This window comes from Dermacentor variabilis, chromosome 10 (genome assembly GCF_050947875.1).
Source record: "Dermacentor variabilis isolate Ectoservices chromosome 10, ASM5094787v1, whole genome shotgun sequence".
NCBI lineage: Eukaryota > Metazoa > Arthropoda > Arachnida > Ixodida > Ixodidae > Dermacentor > Dermacentor variabilis.
The window spans coordinates 117,006,651-117,027,274 of record NC_134577.1 but is presented as its reverse complement, the minus strand read 5'-3'; the positions used below and the strand labels follow the sequence as shown (position 1 = coordinate 117,027,274).

The window sequence follows — 20,624 nt, the reverse complement described above, 5'->3', positions numbered from 1 at the left end:
GAGCTAGCCGGAGAGCTTCAGTAGTTCCGGAACGCGTCACGCTATGACGTCACCAGCCTGTTGGAACGGGCAACGTTACTAGACTAGGTTCAGTTGTCAAACTCTCCGTAGGCGCCGCACATCGTGAGTGCCCCCGTTTCTTGGTTTGCCGCCAGAGGGCGGGAGCACCGCAAGTAGCTCTATGCGGGCGTAGTTCTGCGTTTGCGAAGGGGCTTGGGTCCTCAGACTTCGCAACTTACGTACTCGGCAAGTGTTTTCACCGATGCGTCTTTAAATGTTTGTATAGTCTCGCGTTTAGGAGATTGATTAAAAAATTTTACGTAGCTGTGAAAATGCTGCTGCGCTGCCCTAGAATGTGCTGTGGAGTCCTTAGTCGAGGGCCGAAGCAGCTCCGGCCGTCCACTGCGCTCTATTAATCAGCTGTTGCTGATGAGTAGCTGTAAGTAGCTGATTAGTACTAATTAATTATTAATGCGAACACATGGTATGATTATGAGGTGATGTTAGCGCGACCACACGATGGTCCAAAAAAGTCACGGGAGCCCAAGCGAACCAATCGAGGCAGTTCACGATGCCAGTTAAGGCAGCGTGTATTAAGGCAGAGTGAATTAGGCGAAGTTAATTAAGGCCCAGTTTGTAAGATATAGTTAAGGCACTCGAACGGCACGCGCGTTATCGGCATAGAACAGTTTACACCCTTTGGAGTGCCTCTTCTGATAACGCGCGTGCCGTTCGTTACTGGAAAGTTCCGGGCTCACAGCGTTAAAGAAAGGAAACGCATCAAGGCAGATGACGATTATCGTTGTGTGGCAGAAGGGGCACGCCAAAGGGTGTAAACTGTTCTTAGAGTGTCGACCTTTGGTGGTGGCAATGAATTACCTAACTAGGTGAATTAATCATTTAATGATTAAATTAGGTAATTCACTAACAATCAATTGAATAATTATATATATATATATATATATATATATATATATATATATATATATATATTAATCATGAATTATTTATGCATTACCTAACTAGGCGGCTTTAAAATAATTTGAATATCTCCAAGCTACGGCAAACAACATTACCTTGGTTGTGACCAGCTACGCGGCATTCATACATTTAAAAACTCTGGTTGAAGTTTGCTGGGACACGCGGTATATATACACACTCTCAGCACTTCATTTCGGGATGAAAAAAAAAATGAAGCTAACACTTTCTTTCATCAGAGCACCGCATTCACAAGTGCAATGTTGAAACCTATGTGAGCTTTGCTCCCTTGCGAGCAGACTTGCACATTCAAAGTAGGTTATCGCTGCAGGGACGGAGCATAAATATGCATTCGCGTCACCAAATAAAATTGGATGATACGACCCGTAAACTCTTCAAAACGTGCACGGCATTTAAAACGCACAAGAGTGTCGCAAAAATGTACCGAGACTGCAGCAAAACATGCATGTATACAACGTGCCAAAACAGATAAACAACGGACAGTGCTTCGTCGCCCCGTCGGCGCCGTGCTGATCGAGCAAAGTGCGACAGCAGCGCCACGAGATGCGAGGATCGGTGGTGTATCCATGCAGTCACGGGAGTTTGAAAACTGAACCTAGTCTAGTAACGTTGGGAACGGGAAAGCGCCAACCGGAAATAAGTTTACGAACAGCGGTCGTTGGGCACGTTTTCTCAGTTGGTTACTGTATTTACACGATTGCAAGTCGGCCACTTCTTTTTAAATTTGAAAGTCTGAAGTTGGGGGGTCAACTTACAATCGAAACCAAAACATGGCCCCGCCAAAAAAGTGAGACCAACGGGAGCTACAACGTAGTTACAATATTGTGTTTGCTCTACGGCCCTACCTGTATCTTTTCGCTATCCCGCGCGTTTGTTCGCTTTTCGGAAGGGTTTTTCAACATTTTTGAGGGTTTTAAAGTGCATGCAACACTGATGGGGGGTGTCAATTGTTGATGGAAGCACCGCTGTTCCCATTTGCGGAGGCAACCTCAGAACAACGGCGCTTGCGGGGAGTATCGATAGTTCATGGAAGAGCAGACACCGCTCGCAGGTGCGTGATCGGTCCCTGCCAGTGAAGTGCGACATGGTCATGAAACAAGCCCGGACCTTTGCCTTAATATTGACACGTGTACTTATCTTTATTGGGCGACCACGTTTCACTGCCTAACAAATGTTATCGCACAGCGCGCGACGCGCCTGCATGTATCCGAAGTTTCTGGAAAGTTATCGATGCTTCTATCCGCTGTCTGTTGTCACCGAACCTTGTGCTATCTGATTTCATCGCCTGAGGCGAATGGTGTAGAACTCTGTGGAAGGCACACGGGTCCCAACGATTAGTCTGGAACATTCGACGACTGCTCTATAAAAGCCGACGCGCTTGACCCGCTGATCAGATTTTCGCCGATCGCCGACCGTGTTTGCCGCTATCGTTGTGCTATAAGTGTAGCCTGTTTTGTGGGCACAGGTTCGCCCAATAAAAGTTAGTTTTGTCGTTCACAGTATTGCTACTGTGTTATTCAACGTCACCACCACGTGACAATTAAGGCCCTGCTCCGCCGTGAGTACAATGACGGTGACGAAAGTATGGCGTACACAACAGATGTCGACTCGTGGCAGCTGCTCTGCGATCAGGAAGGTGCTCCAAGCGACGTGACACTCAAGGACTTTGTCTTCAGTAATGCTCGCGCTGTGACAACTGAAGAGCTGGACGATGACGCAATAATCCAGAGCGTCACAGATACAGAAATGCAGGACGACGACTCGGACGAAGAACTCCAGGCGGCAAGCAACATAGCTACACCGAAGCAAGTCATGGATGCACTGGATCTCGATCTCTTACGCACGTATGCGGGCGCGCACTCGCAAGAGCAAGCCTTAGCAGCCCTGTAAACCTACGAGTGCCTTATAACCGCGACACTTACTAAAAAGCGGCAGATGAAGCTGACAGAGTTCTTCGCTTCCACCTGAGTTGCATAGAATTGCTCTGCGGGAAGTTAAATAAAATATTCCTGCGTTTATGAATCAACGTCGTCATTGCTTTACTGAGTGCGGTATCATCAGATGGCTATATGGTTAAGCACTCTAATGGTAAGTGGTGGCCTCGTGGATCCACCAAGTTAATACCACTTCCAATTTTCTTCGAAAGAATATTCAAGTTGATAGCTCTGATATGTGCACGATTTTTTTTAGTGATGACAAATCATGATGATGGCATTGATGGCCACATCTAGTGGCAGCTATGAGCACTAGGCGCGGCGTTCGCTGCAGACCTGCTCTTCACCGTACGCGTAATGGAGAAAAATGAGTTCGTACCCACTGGCTATCGGGCATCACGCTATCGGTTGTGTTATTAGTTCCGGGGTTTATTGGTTATCTTTGTAATTTTGCTATCTACAAGGTGCCATACGCCAGGAGTGTTCCAAGAACTTGCATCTTTATTTGGACTGCTGAACCATGCGAACCTCGACTTAACGAAACTCGCAATTTAACGAAAATTTCGGCTGCAAATTGGACTTCGTTATATCAAGGTTCGACTGTATCTCTAAAGAGATCACTTGAGAAAATACTGCCTTGTTTGCTTGGTATGTGTGGCCAAGTGCGAATGGTGACAATGATGCAACACTTTCATTATGAAAGCTATTTAACAAAAAAAACAACTCGGTGCCCTTTTTCTCTGCAAAGAAGGATGACCTGTGAAGCTGTGTATGTGGGCCCTTTAATGGCAAACTGCACCTCCGCCGTGGGTCGGCCCGGCATTGCCCTATCTTCTGTATCGGTCCACGTATGAGGAGTGCTTAAAGGGCAACGCCTGCAATTTTTCGATGTCAACAGCTGTCAATGAAACTTGCCGAGTACATTCTTCTGCACACTCCCGTCATGTTCTCAAAAAATCTGGTTTGAAAGTTGCACAGATTTTTTACAAATTAATTTAATAAGTTGCCTCAAACACCCTACCTTACCTGCTACTCAGTTACAGGCAACATTGTGTATGACGTCGAGGGAGTCCCAGTCAGAGCATGCCGGGATCATGCAGATGACAGTGACGAGAGTGCGGAGGAGTCGACGATCATGAGCTAGTGCTTGGCGTGGGAAGCTGCTGTCACAAGAATTTGTGGTTCCTGTGGATGGGCAAGTGATGGGAGGGGGGCAAGTGGTGTTGCATTGTTGGCTATATGAACTTCAGCCCTCACCATCGGCACAGACAGTTTGAGCCAATACCGATCGCGTTCAGCCAAGGTTAAGGTCACAGTTGCGTAGTTCATGCATCTGCTGCTGGCGGACCTGAGAGACTGACCTGAAGCTAATTAAGCCATGAGGATGAAGAACACTACTACTGTGGTTCAGTTTTGCCCACACAGATTTGAAATAAACCATTCCTCATTTCGTACAGTGCACACACAAAAAGCGAGAAGCGATGACACAGAGCAGTATTGACACCGGTACGTTGCCATTTTTGACAGAAAGCCGTCCACAGCACTCACCGGCACTTCCCTAAATTAAATGTGACAACGAAGATGGGTGTATTTTTACGTATTGTCATGCCGACTTATTATTTAGCTTCCGAGATGCACTGCTTGCCTTGTATCCCAAATGGGCAGTGAGCATAGGCCCCTTCGATACAGCAGCATAAACAACCGCCTCGTTCAGCTGCCAACGGTGTCTATACTGGCATTGGCGTTTCCGCGAGAAAAGGTGTTCTCTAAACGAACAATCACACAAGCACAGTCCTCATCTATGTCCACTTTATAGAACATATTGTGTGCGTGAAGAGAATACGAAGAATGATAAGTAGGCAGCATAACACTCTTGTACTACAGTCTCCCGCTCGCTGTTTTCAAAGGTGCGTGGTCGCTCATACCAGCGCAATTCAGAGTGACCCAACGATGCTTACATGCACAAAATCTGCCTGTTTTGATATGTCCTAACATTATTTGATTTCAACGATGAGTGGCTAGTATTATATTTCAAGCGAACGATGAGTGGTCACTGCCCCTGCCGATCGATGTAAACAAATGCACCATTCGGAGCTTTGGACTTCCAGCGGCGTTTTTCCTGAGATACAAACGCGGAAAGTTGCGTTCCACATCTTAAAGTGAGCATGTGAAGCGTTTCTCTGAGAAGCGGTATAACACCTAAAATAGCAAGCAGCACGTATAAAATCCGTGGTTTGGGCTACCCTTGTTCTTCATGTTGCAGCACGATATGTAGCTCACGGGCTCTGGCTCTCATGATGGTGGGTCGAATGCGAACAGCGATTTGTGGCTATCTAATTCGTCAGAATCATACCTGTCAATATTTAACAGATCTGAAAAGCTGGTGCAACTGACATTGCCACCCCACGATCCGGCGCAGTCACGATTCAGCCAAGCGTCTGCTCTTCGCTACCAGCGGGCAAGACCAGCAAGCCTTGCGCGCCTTCGCCAGTGGAGACGCCCATGACGTCACACGAAGAGGTTCGCTCGGCTGCTTAGTCAGGTTTCGTTCTCGTTTTTACTTATTTGCAATTATTTACGAATTTGCGAAACAATTCTATCACATGCGTGACGGGGGGTCTGGGGAACCTACATATTCTATTACCTTAATATGGTCAAAACATTGCCGGAGTTGCATTTAACGCCTGCTTCACCTCTACCGCGTGTTGGCCCAGTGTTGCACTATCTTTGGGATTGGCCCACGTATGGGGAGTGTTTAACGGCTGCTTCACCTCTGCCATGGGTCATCCTGGAATTGCACTATCTTCGGGATCAGCCCACATATGAGAATTGCTTAACCCTTTAGTTACCACGCCTATTGAAATCGATCACCAGTGAACGATGCTTTAGATCGCCAATTTTGGCTTATTAGCCATTTCTTATTGAACCCGGCTTCTGCAACTAGTTTTCATGAGTTTGGGTAACGCTTCTCGTAAAATCCCTGCAAGGGGTGCTGGTGGTGTCATTGTGCAGTTATCAAAAGTCGCTCCAATGGCGTCGTCCAGCGTGGCTGCGTTGTGAGAAAAGCATCTAGCTCAAAACTGTGCTGCACCCGCATTTGAATTTAGTGATGAGGACTTGAGCTACGATTCTGAAGATGACAGGCAGATTTAAGCTATGATGGTGACAATGTTTTGAGTCAGCTTGGGACATCCGCAGATGTTCAGCGACAAGTTTCCTTTACAGCCTTGAGCAATCTCCTTCCTTGTGCGCGCTTGTCTGCCGATCTTTTTTGCATGACCTGAGAGCTCCACTCATTATCTTCAGGGTGCATACTTCGCTTGGTTATGGTGTGCCACCATCGGCCGCAAAGAAACTTCTGTTCACGCCAAGAAGGCCGCCTGTAGCACAACTCGGCCCAGCACTACGAATCAGCGCAAGACAGTTTACAACGGGATGGGATTTCTTTCTACTATTCTCCTCTGCAGAGGTGATAAAGACTATGCGCAAAAATGCAAACAGATATGCTTGTATGCACAATCTTGTAGTTTCCCAGCTACGCTGAAAGCAATCAGTTCTGGAAGAGGTGCATAACTTTAGATGAACTGGTGAAGTACGTCCCTTGGACTTTTTATCGGACCATCCTCAGAAGATGCCGAAAAGGCGGAACTGCAAAATGTGTTACGAGGCCCACAAAGTTGAACAAAAATATCTGTTTTGTGGGAAAATTAAAGAGTGCACCTATGCTTCACAAAATCCAGGAACTGCTTCACCGCATGGCATGAGCGATGAAGTGGTCTTAGTTTATTTTTGTACTCAAAGAACGGCGGTGTACTGAGCATTTATTTTTTCAGACAATATTCCTGGGTTATTTATCTTTGAAATGCATATTCAAAATTTTCTTTGATATTAATATTTTTGTAAATATCATGTTTATTGTTGTTTTTATCAACTGGCAACAAAAACGGCACTTTCTAATATTTTTGTTTTACCTAATAATTTATTTTACTTGGCAACTTAAGTTTTTGGAGAGAGTATTTCATTACCCTCAATATGCTACGCTGTAATGTGTGTTGGAATATTATTTGTAGTTGTAAAGAATTTTTTTCAGAGCCCCAGAAAAAAAAAAAAAACGCTCATTTTCTCGCAGTAACAAAAGAGTTAATGCCTGCTTCACCTCCGCCGCGGGTCGTCCCGGTATTGCACTAACTTTGGGATTTTTCCCTGCATGTGGACACGATAGTGGGGAATGTAGCCCATAACAGCTTCACTGTAAAAAGGTTTCCCTTCTGTGAAAATTTTTTTTGTCTCATTTTTTTCTGATCCGAACGTAGGGACTGACTGTTTTTCATATAGTGTTTTAGCGCAGAAACTTATTGACACAGATACAGGAAGGGACACACACAAGCGCTTGTGTATGACCCTTCCTGTTTCCGTTTGAGAATTTTTCCACGCTAAAACACTATTTCAGAGATGCCACACAAACAAAGCCAGAAGTTAATCCTTGCTAAGTAGGGACACACTATATTTTTAAAGCGAAGCTTTCTTGCCGAGTTTCACTAACTTTTTCGTACACATCTGGCCTCTAACACCGAATGCATTTAACGGGACGGGATCATCTCGGAACGGTGCAGCCAAGACGTAGTTTACCGTTTCAAGCGTAGAATTTCCTGCAATAATTACTAGAGGAAACTGTGGCACTACCGTCTACGGGAGCTGCAAACAAGATGATTCAGCTAGCATGAGGTTCATGGCTAGTACATGGACTTGCCTAAACTTATTCAGGCATGTAGAAATGATGAGGTTAATGCAGCACTGGCGATTTTCCATATTGTCAACTTTTCCAGATAGCACAGCGAGTGTTTAATTTAGACCAGTCACCGTCCACTGAGTGTAGTCGAGTTTAGAAGAAAACTCAAGTTTAGCTAAGCAGTCTTCAATATTTTTTGTAGCAGTACCATTTTCTTCCACTTCCTTTTGAACTGATGACATTTTTTTCAGGTGCTGTCGAAATGTTTTTGATGCATTCCCCAATGGGACAACCCCATAGCTGCCAATATATTATTCGTGGCTGTTTGGCATTTGCCAGTCGACAACACAGCGTGCACGGTGAGTACGTTCACTTGAAAATGATTACACTTTTCGGGTCCTCAATTCTCCTAGAGCCCGGACGCATCGCAGTTCTCATAAACCACAGTCAGTGTTTTCGCAAGACTGTAATCCTGATCGCTCCCCACTAGCTTTGCAGAAGCACCACATGTACTGCACGAGAGAACACCAAGAGTGATAACTGCTGCAAGTTTGATGGAGCAGTGGAATCTGCGACAGAGGCTGTCCCACTATTGGCAGTCGGATCTTCAACGAAACGCCGAATCTATCGCTTCGTGGCAGGCTAGCTGTAATCTTGTCGAGTGTAGCTCGCTCATACGCTTTTATCTGATCCACTTCCTCTCCAGTTATGACAGCCACATCAATTCTTACGTGCCCAAAGCTGGCACATGGAGATGCGTGATCCAAGAGAACAGTCAAAGCATCAATGTTTGGCGGCAATACGGTGTCGGAAGCAACCTGCTGGGTATCCTCTGCCGACTGTGACAACAAAATCATTTTTGAAAGTTTCTTGCATCTTGTGTTTCCAGCCGTGATGACGCATGGAACGAAACTTGGTCAAACCACCAGGCATATCCAGTGTCACACTTGAAGACTAAGACAAAATGGTGGCCGTTTTCATGGTATCGCTCATGGTCCTTGAAGCCCATCATAACTCACTATCTTGGTCATGTGCTCGAACTGACCAATAATGGCATGCACGGTGTGTCTTTTCTTCTTTTTGCAGTTTCCTTGTTCAGGACTGCAGAATCTTGCCCACTGACAAATGAAAGAGGCCAGAAACTTGAGCTTTTGAATGATACCAAAGTGGCGCTGTCACAGTGCGTATTTATCGAGTTATGCAGAATGGAAATCGGGCATGTATTGGCCCCAATATAAAGGGCAACACTCGCAGACTTGCATCTCTACGCCATGTAGTACCTTTAAATATGTGCAGTATTTCGTAACCAAATTTCGGATATAGCTGAAGAAATATGTCAGGAACGTGGTAATTACAAAAACGGACATTTGATTTTTGGGCCTTAAGGGCAGACCCAGAAAGCCGGGTCACCCCTCATGGGGTTAATAGAAAGCAATGATGAGGACTTAAAAAAATGGCTGCCGTGGTGCTCGTGCAATGACTGCCTATATGAGGCCAGTGTTGGCTGTTCCCATTGTGCGGTCTCTCGTTTTCAAATTTATTGGGATGCTGTCAACTTCCATATGCATTATAATTGGCATTTGTCTGCTTTGACAAGCCAAGTCCAAGCGAGTATTCACTACTGAATCATCTACTTTCACTGCGATCTACTGCTCAGCTCTACTGAGGCACAGATATACCGACATTCAGAAGTGCCATTTTGACTGAGCGGACAGATTTGCCAGTGCAAATGTGTGGCAGTATATACGTAGTTGCATACGTACATGATGTGTATCGCGTGTGCTGTATTTGTGTGTGCACGGGTATTTTGTACGCGTAGGTACAGTCACAGACTGATTTTTTCCAACTCCAAAAATTCGGACTTGATGGATATTCCAGACTTCAGAAATGCCCTGTCAGGGTTTTCATAGAGCTAATGCATTTGCACGAAGAATTTTCAGATGAATTTAGGCCTCAAAGTTCGGTTTTCTGGACTAAATCACTCGTTCCAAGGCACACCGGCCGACCTTGGAAGCTGCCATATTGGATTTTCTGCTGGCTTGGCTTCCAAAGCGTTGTATAGCCTCCAAGATGGGGAGGCGCAGGCTATCAACTGAGAGCGTGCTATCCTCCAGTTAGGGAGACTATGCCCGCTCTCCCTTGGCTGACAAAACGCTCCAGGGGATGCCATTCTTTTCTTCTTATTTCCTTTCTGGTTAGCACTATTGTCATAATCACTTGTTGCGGGATCCTTTCTTTTATTTTTTATTTTTTTGAGAGCACGTGGTGTATCCCTAGAGCAAGTGTGTTTCGGAGAGGTTGTCCCATTTTTTAGTGTGTTCATGTGCTCGGCACCATCTCCTGTGCCTTTGCGGGAGCCAAGTGGTGCAAAGAAACATGGCTTGTTTCTCTCGTTGGCGATCTCCGTTGGTGGAGATCGCCAACACGGTGATGCTCTTGTTGGCAGTATACGGAGATGACATCACTGAATGTCCGAAATTTTGGATGCAAAAGCGCTACATTGTCCAATTTTCTGGACTTTTTGCCATGACTGAAGATCCGAAATGGCATTATATGAAGCCACCACCGCCGCCACTTTGATTATCCTTCCGCCTCAAACAGGCACTCTCGCAAGCAGATGCTCTGCCAACCGTAGCCACCACCACGGCAACACCAGCCCTACCTGCTTCGACATTCGCTACCACCCTTCTTGCTGTTCGGTCCCATGTTTTTCATTGAAAGAATTCATCACTGTCAGCAATAGAACTGACTCCACCTTTGTAATCCTCACCAATGGCTTCAAAGCTTGGAAGGCAGGCCGCATTCATGCCAGTTCCCGAGAGCCAGCTTCGCCTCAATACAACAATGCTAAGGGGTGAAGCACACCAAGAGTAGGAAGCAGCAACTGTCGAGGGTCATGGTATGTATTCCTTAATTATACAGGCGTGCACCTGCTGCTTCCTGTCACAGTATGAGAACCGATACGCTTAATAATAAGGCAGGCCTTTAGAGCTATTTAAGATGTGCCCGTGGCGATTGAGCCCTTGGGGGTGGTGAAAAGCATGCACTCCTTTTTTTTTTCACACAGCCTGATTTTTCAGATGTTTTTGCGACCCCTAAGGAATCTGAAAGATCAGATGTTGACTGTAATACAGTGGAACCCGATTGATACATTTCTTGCTGTTGCATTTTCACGGTCTCAACTTAAAGCCCACTGACTCCTATGGATTATGTTCCCATTTCACATGTCACCATTCTGTAATGTTCACACAACTTATGTTACGTTTCAATGTGGCGGTCATGTAAATTTAGCAGTCCAGAGGCAAAATTTTCCTGTACATTGCCATGAAGTCTCACAGCACCAGACGTCAAAGGGCAACGGCAATCCTGGCACTGTGATAAGACTGTGCTTGACACTGTTTGGCACTGTTACAAGAAAGGCTTCACTCGTAGATGCCGATGTGCCTAGTGCTAGTCACGCAAAATCTTGCAAAAAATCAGGTATACCTGAAAGTGACACCTTTTTCAGCCACTTATGGAATAAGTTGCTCCTTCTCTGCTGAATCTGATATTTTGGACTTTAGGGGGGCTCCGTCAAGCCCACATTATCAGGTGGAGACTATAAATCCTTTGGAGGCAGAGCCACATAGCGTTTTTGTTTTAACAGTTAACAGCATGTTAGAATGATCGTAACAGCATTTTTGCGTGATATGCTTCCTGGGTATTAAGTTTTCGTTTTCTGACAGTCCTGTGGAAAACGTATTGGAGGGTTTCCACTGTAACTTTAGTCCCATATTATGCCTTGTGGCAATATAGATGATTAAAAAATTATGCAGATCCCTCATGCTGTGGAAATCGATGTTATGCGAAGCATTCTTCAAGGAGTTAAATCGCTGCATTGGCAGTGTAGTAGGGTGGGGAGGCCTCACCGGGTGCCGAGACGTCGTGTGCGCAGGCCGAGGAAAACGGAGCGGATGAGCTTTCCAAAGGAAGCGGCATTGACGGGTTCCAGCTTGTGTTCCCCGCAGTGCCGCAGGTAGTGGTTGTACAGCGTGCTCCGCGGCAGCGACACGCCCTCCGCCGTCTCGTAGTTGTCGATCAACCACTGCACCTGCACGGGCCAGCAGTCTCAGCAGAATGCTTGGACCAAGTAGTGGCTCATGTTGCAGTACAGTCATACACATTTATAACAAGGCGAGGAGGGACCAGAAATATCCCTCGTCAAACAGATCACTTCAGTAGGTCCCTTAAGAACTAAATAAGCCAAAAATAAGAGTGTCAAAGAAAATCACACTTTCTTCTAACCATGAGCAGATGTTTACTTTTGTATGTGTGTGACATGCACTTCATATCCATTTATTTATGTGATGCATTCTGTATTGCTCAAGCGAAGAAGAGTGTCTACCTGTTCTGCTGGCTGTGCTTGGTAACAGCATTGTTGCTTTGTTACTGCAAGTGCCAAAAATGGGACAATACGTTGGTTTGCACGAGTTCGTTCATCTCAACAGTTTTTCATAAAAAAGTGCTAAGGATGAAGACAAAAAGGCACACATATGACAGGACGGGTGCTGAACTTCTAGCTGGCATTTATTTCAAACAATCATCTATTTAAGCCCTGCGCATCAAGTACATCATGCACACATCATCATACAAAAATTGTATAAGTCATACAGTTCATACATACTACTGTACGGTCAATCAGTTTAGATGATTGTTTGAAATAAATGCCAGTTGGAAGTTCAGCGCCCGTCCTGTCGTATGTGTGTCTTTTTTGTCTTTGTCTTTAGTGCTTTTTTATGAAAACTGTCAAAAATATGACCTCCACAAATATGTAACGGCTTTTCACTTTGGTCTCTCTCACAATATGCAACTATTTATTTATTTGAACATACTGCTGCCTAGGAAGGGCCATTGAAGGAGTGGGTACAAGTCCAAAGTACAAGTTTCAAAAGCGTAAGCTATTAGCAACCAATTAGAAAACACAAAAATAGAGAAAATACTATTAGGCTGTACTGCTAGCGAGTGCAGCAAAAAATTTCTTTGATGGGCGGAAACGGATATTGTCAGGTAAATAATTGTATAAGTGACTAGTTCGTGGGATAAACCATACTTAAATGTGTTAGTGCGAGCGAAAATGGTTTGAGGTTAAGTTCATGATAACTGTGGGTCAAAGACCGTTTAGCAACATATGAGTATTCGCTATATGAAAGCCAACATGAACAGTTAATGATACTGCACATAAACTTCAGTGAATAAATTTCACTGTAAACAGAAAGTGGTTATAAGTTTAATGAAGGGAGAGCACAGGTCTGGGAGAGGTCTTACCTGCGGCATATAAAGCACACACCTTTTTGTTTTGTACTACACCAAGTTCTTTTGGATTAGAGATGGCGCAGGAACCAGAAAACTGAGGTATATTCAAGTATGGGCCAGATTAGCGAATTATATAATAGAAGCTTAGACTCTTTTGGGGAAGGTGGAAGATATTGTGAAGAACAAGCAAATTAATGAAGATCAATAATTTTTTTTTCTGCATACTCTGCTCCACAGAATAACTGATTATTACCAATGTGATGCTGTTGATGGAGACAGTGTGCTCAGCTTAAAATCCTGGCAGTGACACATGGAACAGCCGCAGGGAGTCAAATGTAGCTTTTACAGTGTTGCACTTCAAGGTAAAAGTGCAATGATGCCCATTTCCTAGTTCTGTTATTGAGGAACAGGCTGGATTTCGATGCTAACACAAGCTTGCACCAAAGTCCAACAATGACAGCAAAATTGCAACGAAGTGAGGTGCTAAAGCACGATTTTGTTCTAAAACAGCAAAATATCACCAGAGGTGCATAGCTGAATTCGTTAAATAGGCAAATTTGTCATAGTGGTGCTGACAATACATGCACAAGATAGAATGTCGCAGTGCCATAGCAAGAAGGGGGGCAGCCATATTCAATGCCTTCTGCAATGTCCCTGCTTTCGGCAGTGGCAAAAAATTACGCCTGCTGCTTTGCATAATGAGTGTGTAAATGCCATTAGGATATTTAAGGTTTTCGTGGATTCCTGGCATCATGTGATTGAGAAACAGAATGGGCACACTTTGGTAAATTTTGACCAATGGCAGAGGGCTAATGGTGGCAGAAGGCATAAAGAAGTTATAGCATCACTACAAGATAGCACCTACGTCCTCATGTTGCCTTTGCTATATGGTTCATTTCATAGCATAAATGTTCATTGTAAAAATGTTCAAAAGTATATGGCTGCTGTAGCATCAACCCTAGCGAAAAGGCTACTTTTGGGCAGACTAGACTTTTCGCTTTATTGCTGGCAGCTACTCTACATGCCAGGTTTGCCCCTACTGCTACCAGTATGTTTCACCATGATACACAAGAGGCTTCACTGCATGGTAAGCTTGCCATTTTTGAATGCATACAAAATAATGTGGCAGGAGAAGCATGGCTGAAGGAAATAGATAGTGAAGCACCCCCTGGCTGCAGCGCTGTTGAAAGTTCGAAACAGGGATGCTACAAAAAGTACAATAACTGGGCAAGCAAAACCTTACAACTGTTTCTTCTTACTACTGCATCTTAGGTTCAGTGCTTCTTGACAGTACACCCACAGACCCGTACACTACCACACAAGTGTGATAGGTTGGTTACGACAAAAATCACGGTGCCCATTTCATTCCACTATAGAATCAAGCAAACAAACAAAAACAATTCCTGGCTCAGCCAAGGAACGAAGAGGCTTCTCCGCAGTGACACACATACGTGGATGATGTCCATGTCGCGTATGTTCTGGTGTTGCCCACTGCTGCCACCAGATGACGGCGAGTGCTGGGAGGAGCTGCCAACCGATGCAGTGGCCGTAACCACGGTGGCTGCAGTGGCAGGAGTTGTAGCCGCAGCTGCGGCCAGAGGCATGGGCGATGCCTCCTGGAGTGTTTGCACCACACACTGGTCTCCGGGGTAGGCCGACATCATCTCAACCACTTTGCGCTGGTCATCCTGCGGCCATAGTCACCGCCCATGCCACTGACGGTGTGCGTGGCACCCTCACACACAAACACACACACCGCACACTTCGCATACAACTGCACAACAGAAATAGCTGGGTGCAGGTGTTACACAGTTTGCAGCAACTTTCGTAGAAAAAAAGTGACAGGATTTTTATGTGTCAAGATCTTTACTAAAGACATTATGCTGGGCAACTTGAAAACAAAACACTCTCTACAACAACAGGCAATTTTGTTTTGTATTGAGCATGCGCATACACAGACACAAATGACTTGGCAAGCACAGCTCCACAAAGGTGCAAGCAGGATAGGACAGGCTTGATTTTTGGATTGCATTAACATTGTAGGGCCAGAAGTCCAAACAAAATGCTCATAAGCATAGCCAAAAACAAAAATTTAAGCGGAAGCTTTAGCTCGGGCCCAACTCCGACGCGGCCTATTCAAATACATGTAAAACGCAAAAACGTTTTTATGAGATAACCCCTGGACCGATTATAATGAAATTTGTTGCATTTGAAAGAGAAAGTTAAATTCTAGTGACTGTTGGAAGCGGAATTTCTATTTAGGGCTTTAATTTTCTTAAAACAATTTTCAAATATTTGACAGTTTGAAAAAAATAGAAGCACTAAGTTTACAAATTCAAGATCTGCATCAAGAACTGATATTGCGGTTCTGTAAAGGGCATCCATTAGATCATTCAAAGCAGACAAATTGAATGTCATTTTACATTTTACATTAATTTGTTACGTTGGTTACAAGAATTTTGCTAAAGTTTTATTTCCCTATTATTAAATTTTTTTATATTCACGTGTAACATATAATTTTTGTTCGCTTTAGATGTTCTGTTAGATGCAATTCACAGAATTGTATTATCATTTTTCGTTGTTGAGCTACAGAGTTGTAAACTTGATAGTTTCGTTTTTGAAAATTTTCTATTTTTGCCAATCTTTAATAAAAAATTGACAACCTAACTCAAAAATTCGAAACGAACAGTCACTAGATTTTAAGTTTTTCTTTCAAATGCAACAAACCTCGTCAAAGCTGGTGCAGTGGTTGCCGAGAAAAACGAATTCTGCTTTTACATGTATTTGGATAGCAGCACCCGAGCTAAAGCTTCCTCTTAAAGGGAAGCTGAAAGGTTTTCCAGAAAAAATGAGTGAAGAGCAGTACATCTTGGTTTTCAACCCTCTGAATTCGGATATCGCATCGAAATTGAGCAAAAGAAAGCGCAAACATATTTTATTTCGACGAAAAGTGTAGCAGCAGACACGCCCAGCTCGCGCGCCTCGTTTCCGCCTGTGATTGGTCGGGCGCCTCGTGACGTCAACAATGGTGTTCGTCCGGACAGACTGCTGCCGCTACACACGAAGCACGGTGCAAGGTAGTTTGGTGGTTTTTTGCTAAGACAGTCATGGAAAATTTCGAGAGCTTGCATTTCTCTGAGGAGTTTGGCGTTAAGTCCAAACTCCACGAGAGCGATTTTGCGCGCGACGGTTACGGGCGACGGCTTCGAGCGACAAAACGGGCCATCGCTTGAACAGATCACTCGGTGTTGTCGCTCGATCGCCCGTTTCTAGAAATCTAGAACTCGTCGCTCGTCACCCGGAAATGCTATGAGCGACTAGCCAATAGTGCGAAGCCGAAACTGGATGTACATAACTCAAATACTACTGTTTGTCGCACGGAACGCACAAACTATTGAATTTTACACGTGCAAGTATACAAACCTAGTGCAAGACCTTCAGAAATATTTTATGCTCCTTCTTCAGTAAAATACATCAACTTAAATTGATAAAGCATGCGTCACGCTAGTTTTGGCGCGTATATTACTGCCCTCATACCGGGAAGTCGTCCCTCAAAGCTGTTGCTTGCGTGGAGTTCGGCTTGCAGGCGATGAGTGAACGCGACAGCCATCGCCTCGCTTGTCGCACTGTCGCTGTCGCGTGCAAGATCACTTGTAAGGGGTTTATAGTTTACTCCTTACATGTACGAGCCGACTGCGAAGAGCCAGCCTCTTCAAGAAGCAAAAAATGCTGGTGCAAGCACTGCTTTCTGTGCGAATGAAGGCGAAGTGTTAGCATCTCCTTGTGTTGGAAATGTTCTTTGGCGAGTATGTTTTTTGCTAAGCTACATTCAGCATTCCAGTGAGTACGTTTCCGGGCAAACAACTGTAGTGTTATGTTCCTGCATGCCTCCTCGTAGAACGCAAGCAGTGATGCGATCTTCGGCATTTGTGCGCTGCCCCAAAGCTGTCGGCAATCTACACAGACGGTTTAAATGTGGGAAATGTTTACAGGCTGTTGTAGCACATGTAGTATAGAACCTTCATCAGCGTGCCATCCGCACGCTACTCGTAACCGGCGAATTCCGTCGGCTACGTGAGATGGTAGGTTTCTCTATGTGTGCGAGAGAAGGGGGAGCGCAGCGTCCTGGCGTGAGCAGGTTTTCCAACACATGCAAACTTTACGCTTGCACTGAGTTATGGTAGCTGCATGCAGGCTGTTTCACAACACACGTGCGAATAGAAAATTCGTGGCGCTTGGTGATGAAACCTGCGTCAAGGGTGGGAGATAAACATGCACCTTCTGTTCAGCGTGCTATTTTTTTTTTTTAGGAAAACCCAAAGCAAGCATTATTGATAAACTCCGATATGGTAATCGTCACGGAAGTGGTTAGAGCACAACACTGTTGTTGTTGAGCGCTTGAAGTTGTTTCGCTTTACAGCAGCCTCCCACTTAGCTGAAAGCTTCTTGTCTCGCAGGAACTAATGGAACATTGGAACATCGTCGCGGCCGCTGGTGTTCGTGCAAGCGTAGGCTGCACAGAATGCCATGATCGGCCTACAAGTTCAATTGATGCTGCGCACGTCAACTACCACTCCTATATACACACAAACAAAGGAATGTAGGGTCGAGCGAAGCAGATTAGGACGGTACGCACGCAGAAATAAGCCCGGTCAGGCACGGTCGCAGAGACTGCGAAGGAGCGGAGCACGAGTGCTGACGTCACTACGCCGCGGTTTCCAGTCTCCGCTCGCATCGTCAGTGTCAGCAGCAGCGCGGCGCTCGATGGGGGGCAGAGCTACAGCGCAATTTTAACTGACGATTGCGTCGCTCCTAAGTGAAAAATCCCCCCCAAAATTTCACCTTCATGGCTTATAAGGTTCCCGCATCTGTATATGAGCATCTTATTGAATTCGACAGACTCTTCAGCTTCCTTTTAAGGATTTTATCAAAGCCAAAAATGTCTTCAAGATGTTGAAAAACGTTTTCATGTCCAGAAGTACTTGGAACACAATTGTAAGGTAAAGACGCACAGACTTCAGAGGTACAGGAAATTATTTATTACAGTAACGCAGCATTTTGGGTGTGTTGGTATTACATAAAGAGTCTTACAACACACGAATGGACGAGGACACAGAAAGACATGGTTGCCTACATATGTGGTTCTCTTACTCGAAATAAACACTGTCGTAAGTCAGCGCTTGTGCATACTACATCTTTCTGTGTCCTCATCCTTCCACGCACTATAAGCCACATTATTTATTATAGGTCGCCGTACTAGCAGCTGAGCACAAATGTGTTAAGCAACTTGGCACTTGCCTGACTGACGTACGACTGGACTCGTGTCTCCGAGACATTCTACAGTGATTTGCGACAGTGCTTTCACTTCAATGCTGAGATTCACATGCAAAAATAACAATCTGCTTAAACTTGTTAACATTAATGGCATAAGTTGGAAATAGCAGTAGTATCAAAATGGAGGATGGATAGGTGGGCTAGTTGGTGATGCCTTATAATAAAAACTTAGGGTGCTAAAAAACACAAAGGACATAGAAAAATTCGTAAACTCAATTTACGAAGTGTAGCTGGTGGACCCGCAAGGTACATCCACATTAAATGGCTCGTAGCAATATTTAAGCTGACTTGCATAATTTGAACTCCTGCAGACTTCTTTGTCCAAGTTCAGCAGGTCTAGCACTGTGGTAAGAAATGATGCCACTGTTCTTTCCACTGAAGAAATCAACTTTTCTTTTTTTCTTTTTCTTTTTGAGCCACTAAAGATGGCGGACACCTCCGATATATTCTCGACGAAATTGGGAAATACTGCACCGACTCAGGATTTATGAAAGAAAACACTGCAACTTGCCTCATTTGTGCAGAACTCGTCCAAAATGAGCTACCAATTTAACTGGAAAAGCCCTTTAAAATCGACTCACTAACAAGTGGAATGTTTGGCTAGGCTGTATGGATGAAAGCTTAGCTTGTGCATCTGCTATAAACTCAAAGACCACTGTTTGATAAGTGACATATAAAGGCTACTAGTAATTTGAAGCATCAAGGAAGATGATCTTTAGGTTTCCCTTTGGACTGTACATAGTACACTTCTTAAAGTGCACAAAATTTCATACTGATGCTCAGAATCTCAGACAGCTTTAGCCGAGTGTCACTTATGGTCCACATCGCTCAGATTACACATGCTCAGGCATTCAACTTTTCAGAATAGTGTTTGCTTGAGTTTGTTTGTTGCACATAGCACAAATGGTTTCCAGCCGAAAGCACTGAGACGGACAAAAAGGGACGACGACACATGCTGATGTGTCGTCGTCCCTTTGTGTCCATGTTGGTACGTTCTGCTGGAAACCCCTTGTGCTTTGTTCAATTCTTTCCATTCATGAACCTTCCCTCACCTTGCGGAATTCCACAGAACTGATCTGCCATCACAGACAACTGTTTTCATTTTACATTATCTATTAGTTCATCTCCAAGAGGCACAGGTGACGTGCAGTCAGTTTGGCTGTAAAATGCCAACAAAGCAAAGTGGATGCACCACGACAATCTGCTCAATTTGATGTGTAGAGAGGGCAGTGTTCTGCCTTATGCTGCCACCATGAGTTCCGTGTGCACGCGTAATAGTGTTCCTGTTGAGCAGTTGTATGCAATTTGTTAGTACATACCAATATGACCAATGCAGACCAATTTGATGACGATTTGCAGTGGACTGCAAACACGCAGCTCAAGTTTCCTATCAAGTGCGGCTACACGAACAAGGTGAGATCCATTTATTAAGTGTTGAGTGTTCCTTTCCGGCCTTCTAGGCGAGAAACGCACATCTAGAGTTAGGTTTTAGACTTTCTTCACTAGGTTCTGAGCCACGGTGTGCAAAAACCCTGTAAGCAAATGATGACCGCAGGTGCACGCACAGTAAATCAACAGGAAAAACTGTGAGAGAAGCAATGCTGCGATGACAGCAGGGGCTTCCAGAAACCACAAAGGCTTTGAAATGTCCAATAACTAGATTGTCGTTCACATGCTTTTGTGCACATGCCTGGCCGGGCTGAATACTATGTCAAGAGCATGTTCTTAAACAGTGTTCTTAAAGATACAGGCAGAGTTACTAGTCAATAACAGCGGTCGAACAAGGAACATCGCTGGAGCCAACGCTAGAGCTGTTTTGACAAGGAGACTTTGCCGCTTGTCAAAATGTTGGCTGCAGCGACATTCTTTGTTTGACCGCTGCCATTCATTTCAAGCCTCTGTCTTCCTGTGATCTTTTGTCTTGTTTGGACTACAGCGTCCCTCTCGTCACTGTCATCTTGTCACTGACACATGTCACTCATCGAAGGTGTCCGGCTTCACCCAAAGATACTCTGCATGTTAAAGCCAAACGCCTGAAGCTTACTTTCCTCCAGGAATATCTAGAGCCCATGGCTCAAAAATGCAACCATGATGGCTACAATGTGAACCAACTAAAAAACAACAATAATGTTGGTACAGCTTGGTTGCTTGATCTGGCTTTGTCTAGCACTAGGATGCAACAACAAATTAAACAAGCCTGTTGTCAATGTTTTTGCACATGCCAGACCAACTGCTTAAAGACACTCTCAAAAGAGAATATATATAATTTTTCCTGTTAACAATGTCCATGGCATAGAGCTGATCCGGAGTTTGTTACTTTGAATTGCTACTTTGAA

The 20,624-nt window shown here is 44.6% G+C and overlaps 1 protein-coding gene across 5 annotated transcripts in view; it reads right to left on the bottom strand.

The window, feature by feature from the left end:
* LOC142560899 (DNA-binding protein RFX2-like) overlaps positions 1-20,624 on the bottom strand; it is a 160,652-nt gene that overhangs the window by 75,981 nt on the left and 64,047 nt on the right. For 3 of the 5 annotated variants that reach the window (XM_075673310.1, XM_075673313.1, XM_075673311.1), the window contains 2 exons: positions 14,406-14,642; positions 11,571-11,752 (listed from right to left, as the gene is read on the bottom strand). In XM_075673310.1, coding sequence (XP_075529425.1) covers positions 11,571-11,752; positions 14,406-14,642 — 419 coding nt within the window. The remainder of the gene's footprint in view (positions 1-11,570; positions 11,753-14,405; positions 14,643-20,624) is intronic. The other 2 variants (XM_075673314.1, XM_075673315.1) reach the window with 1 other exon arrangement.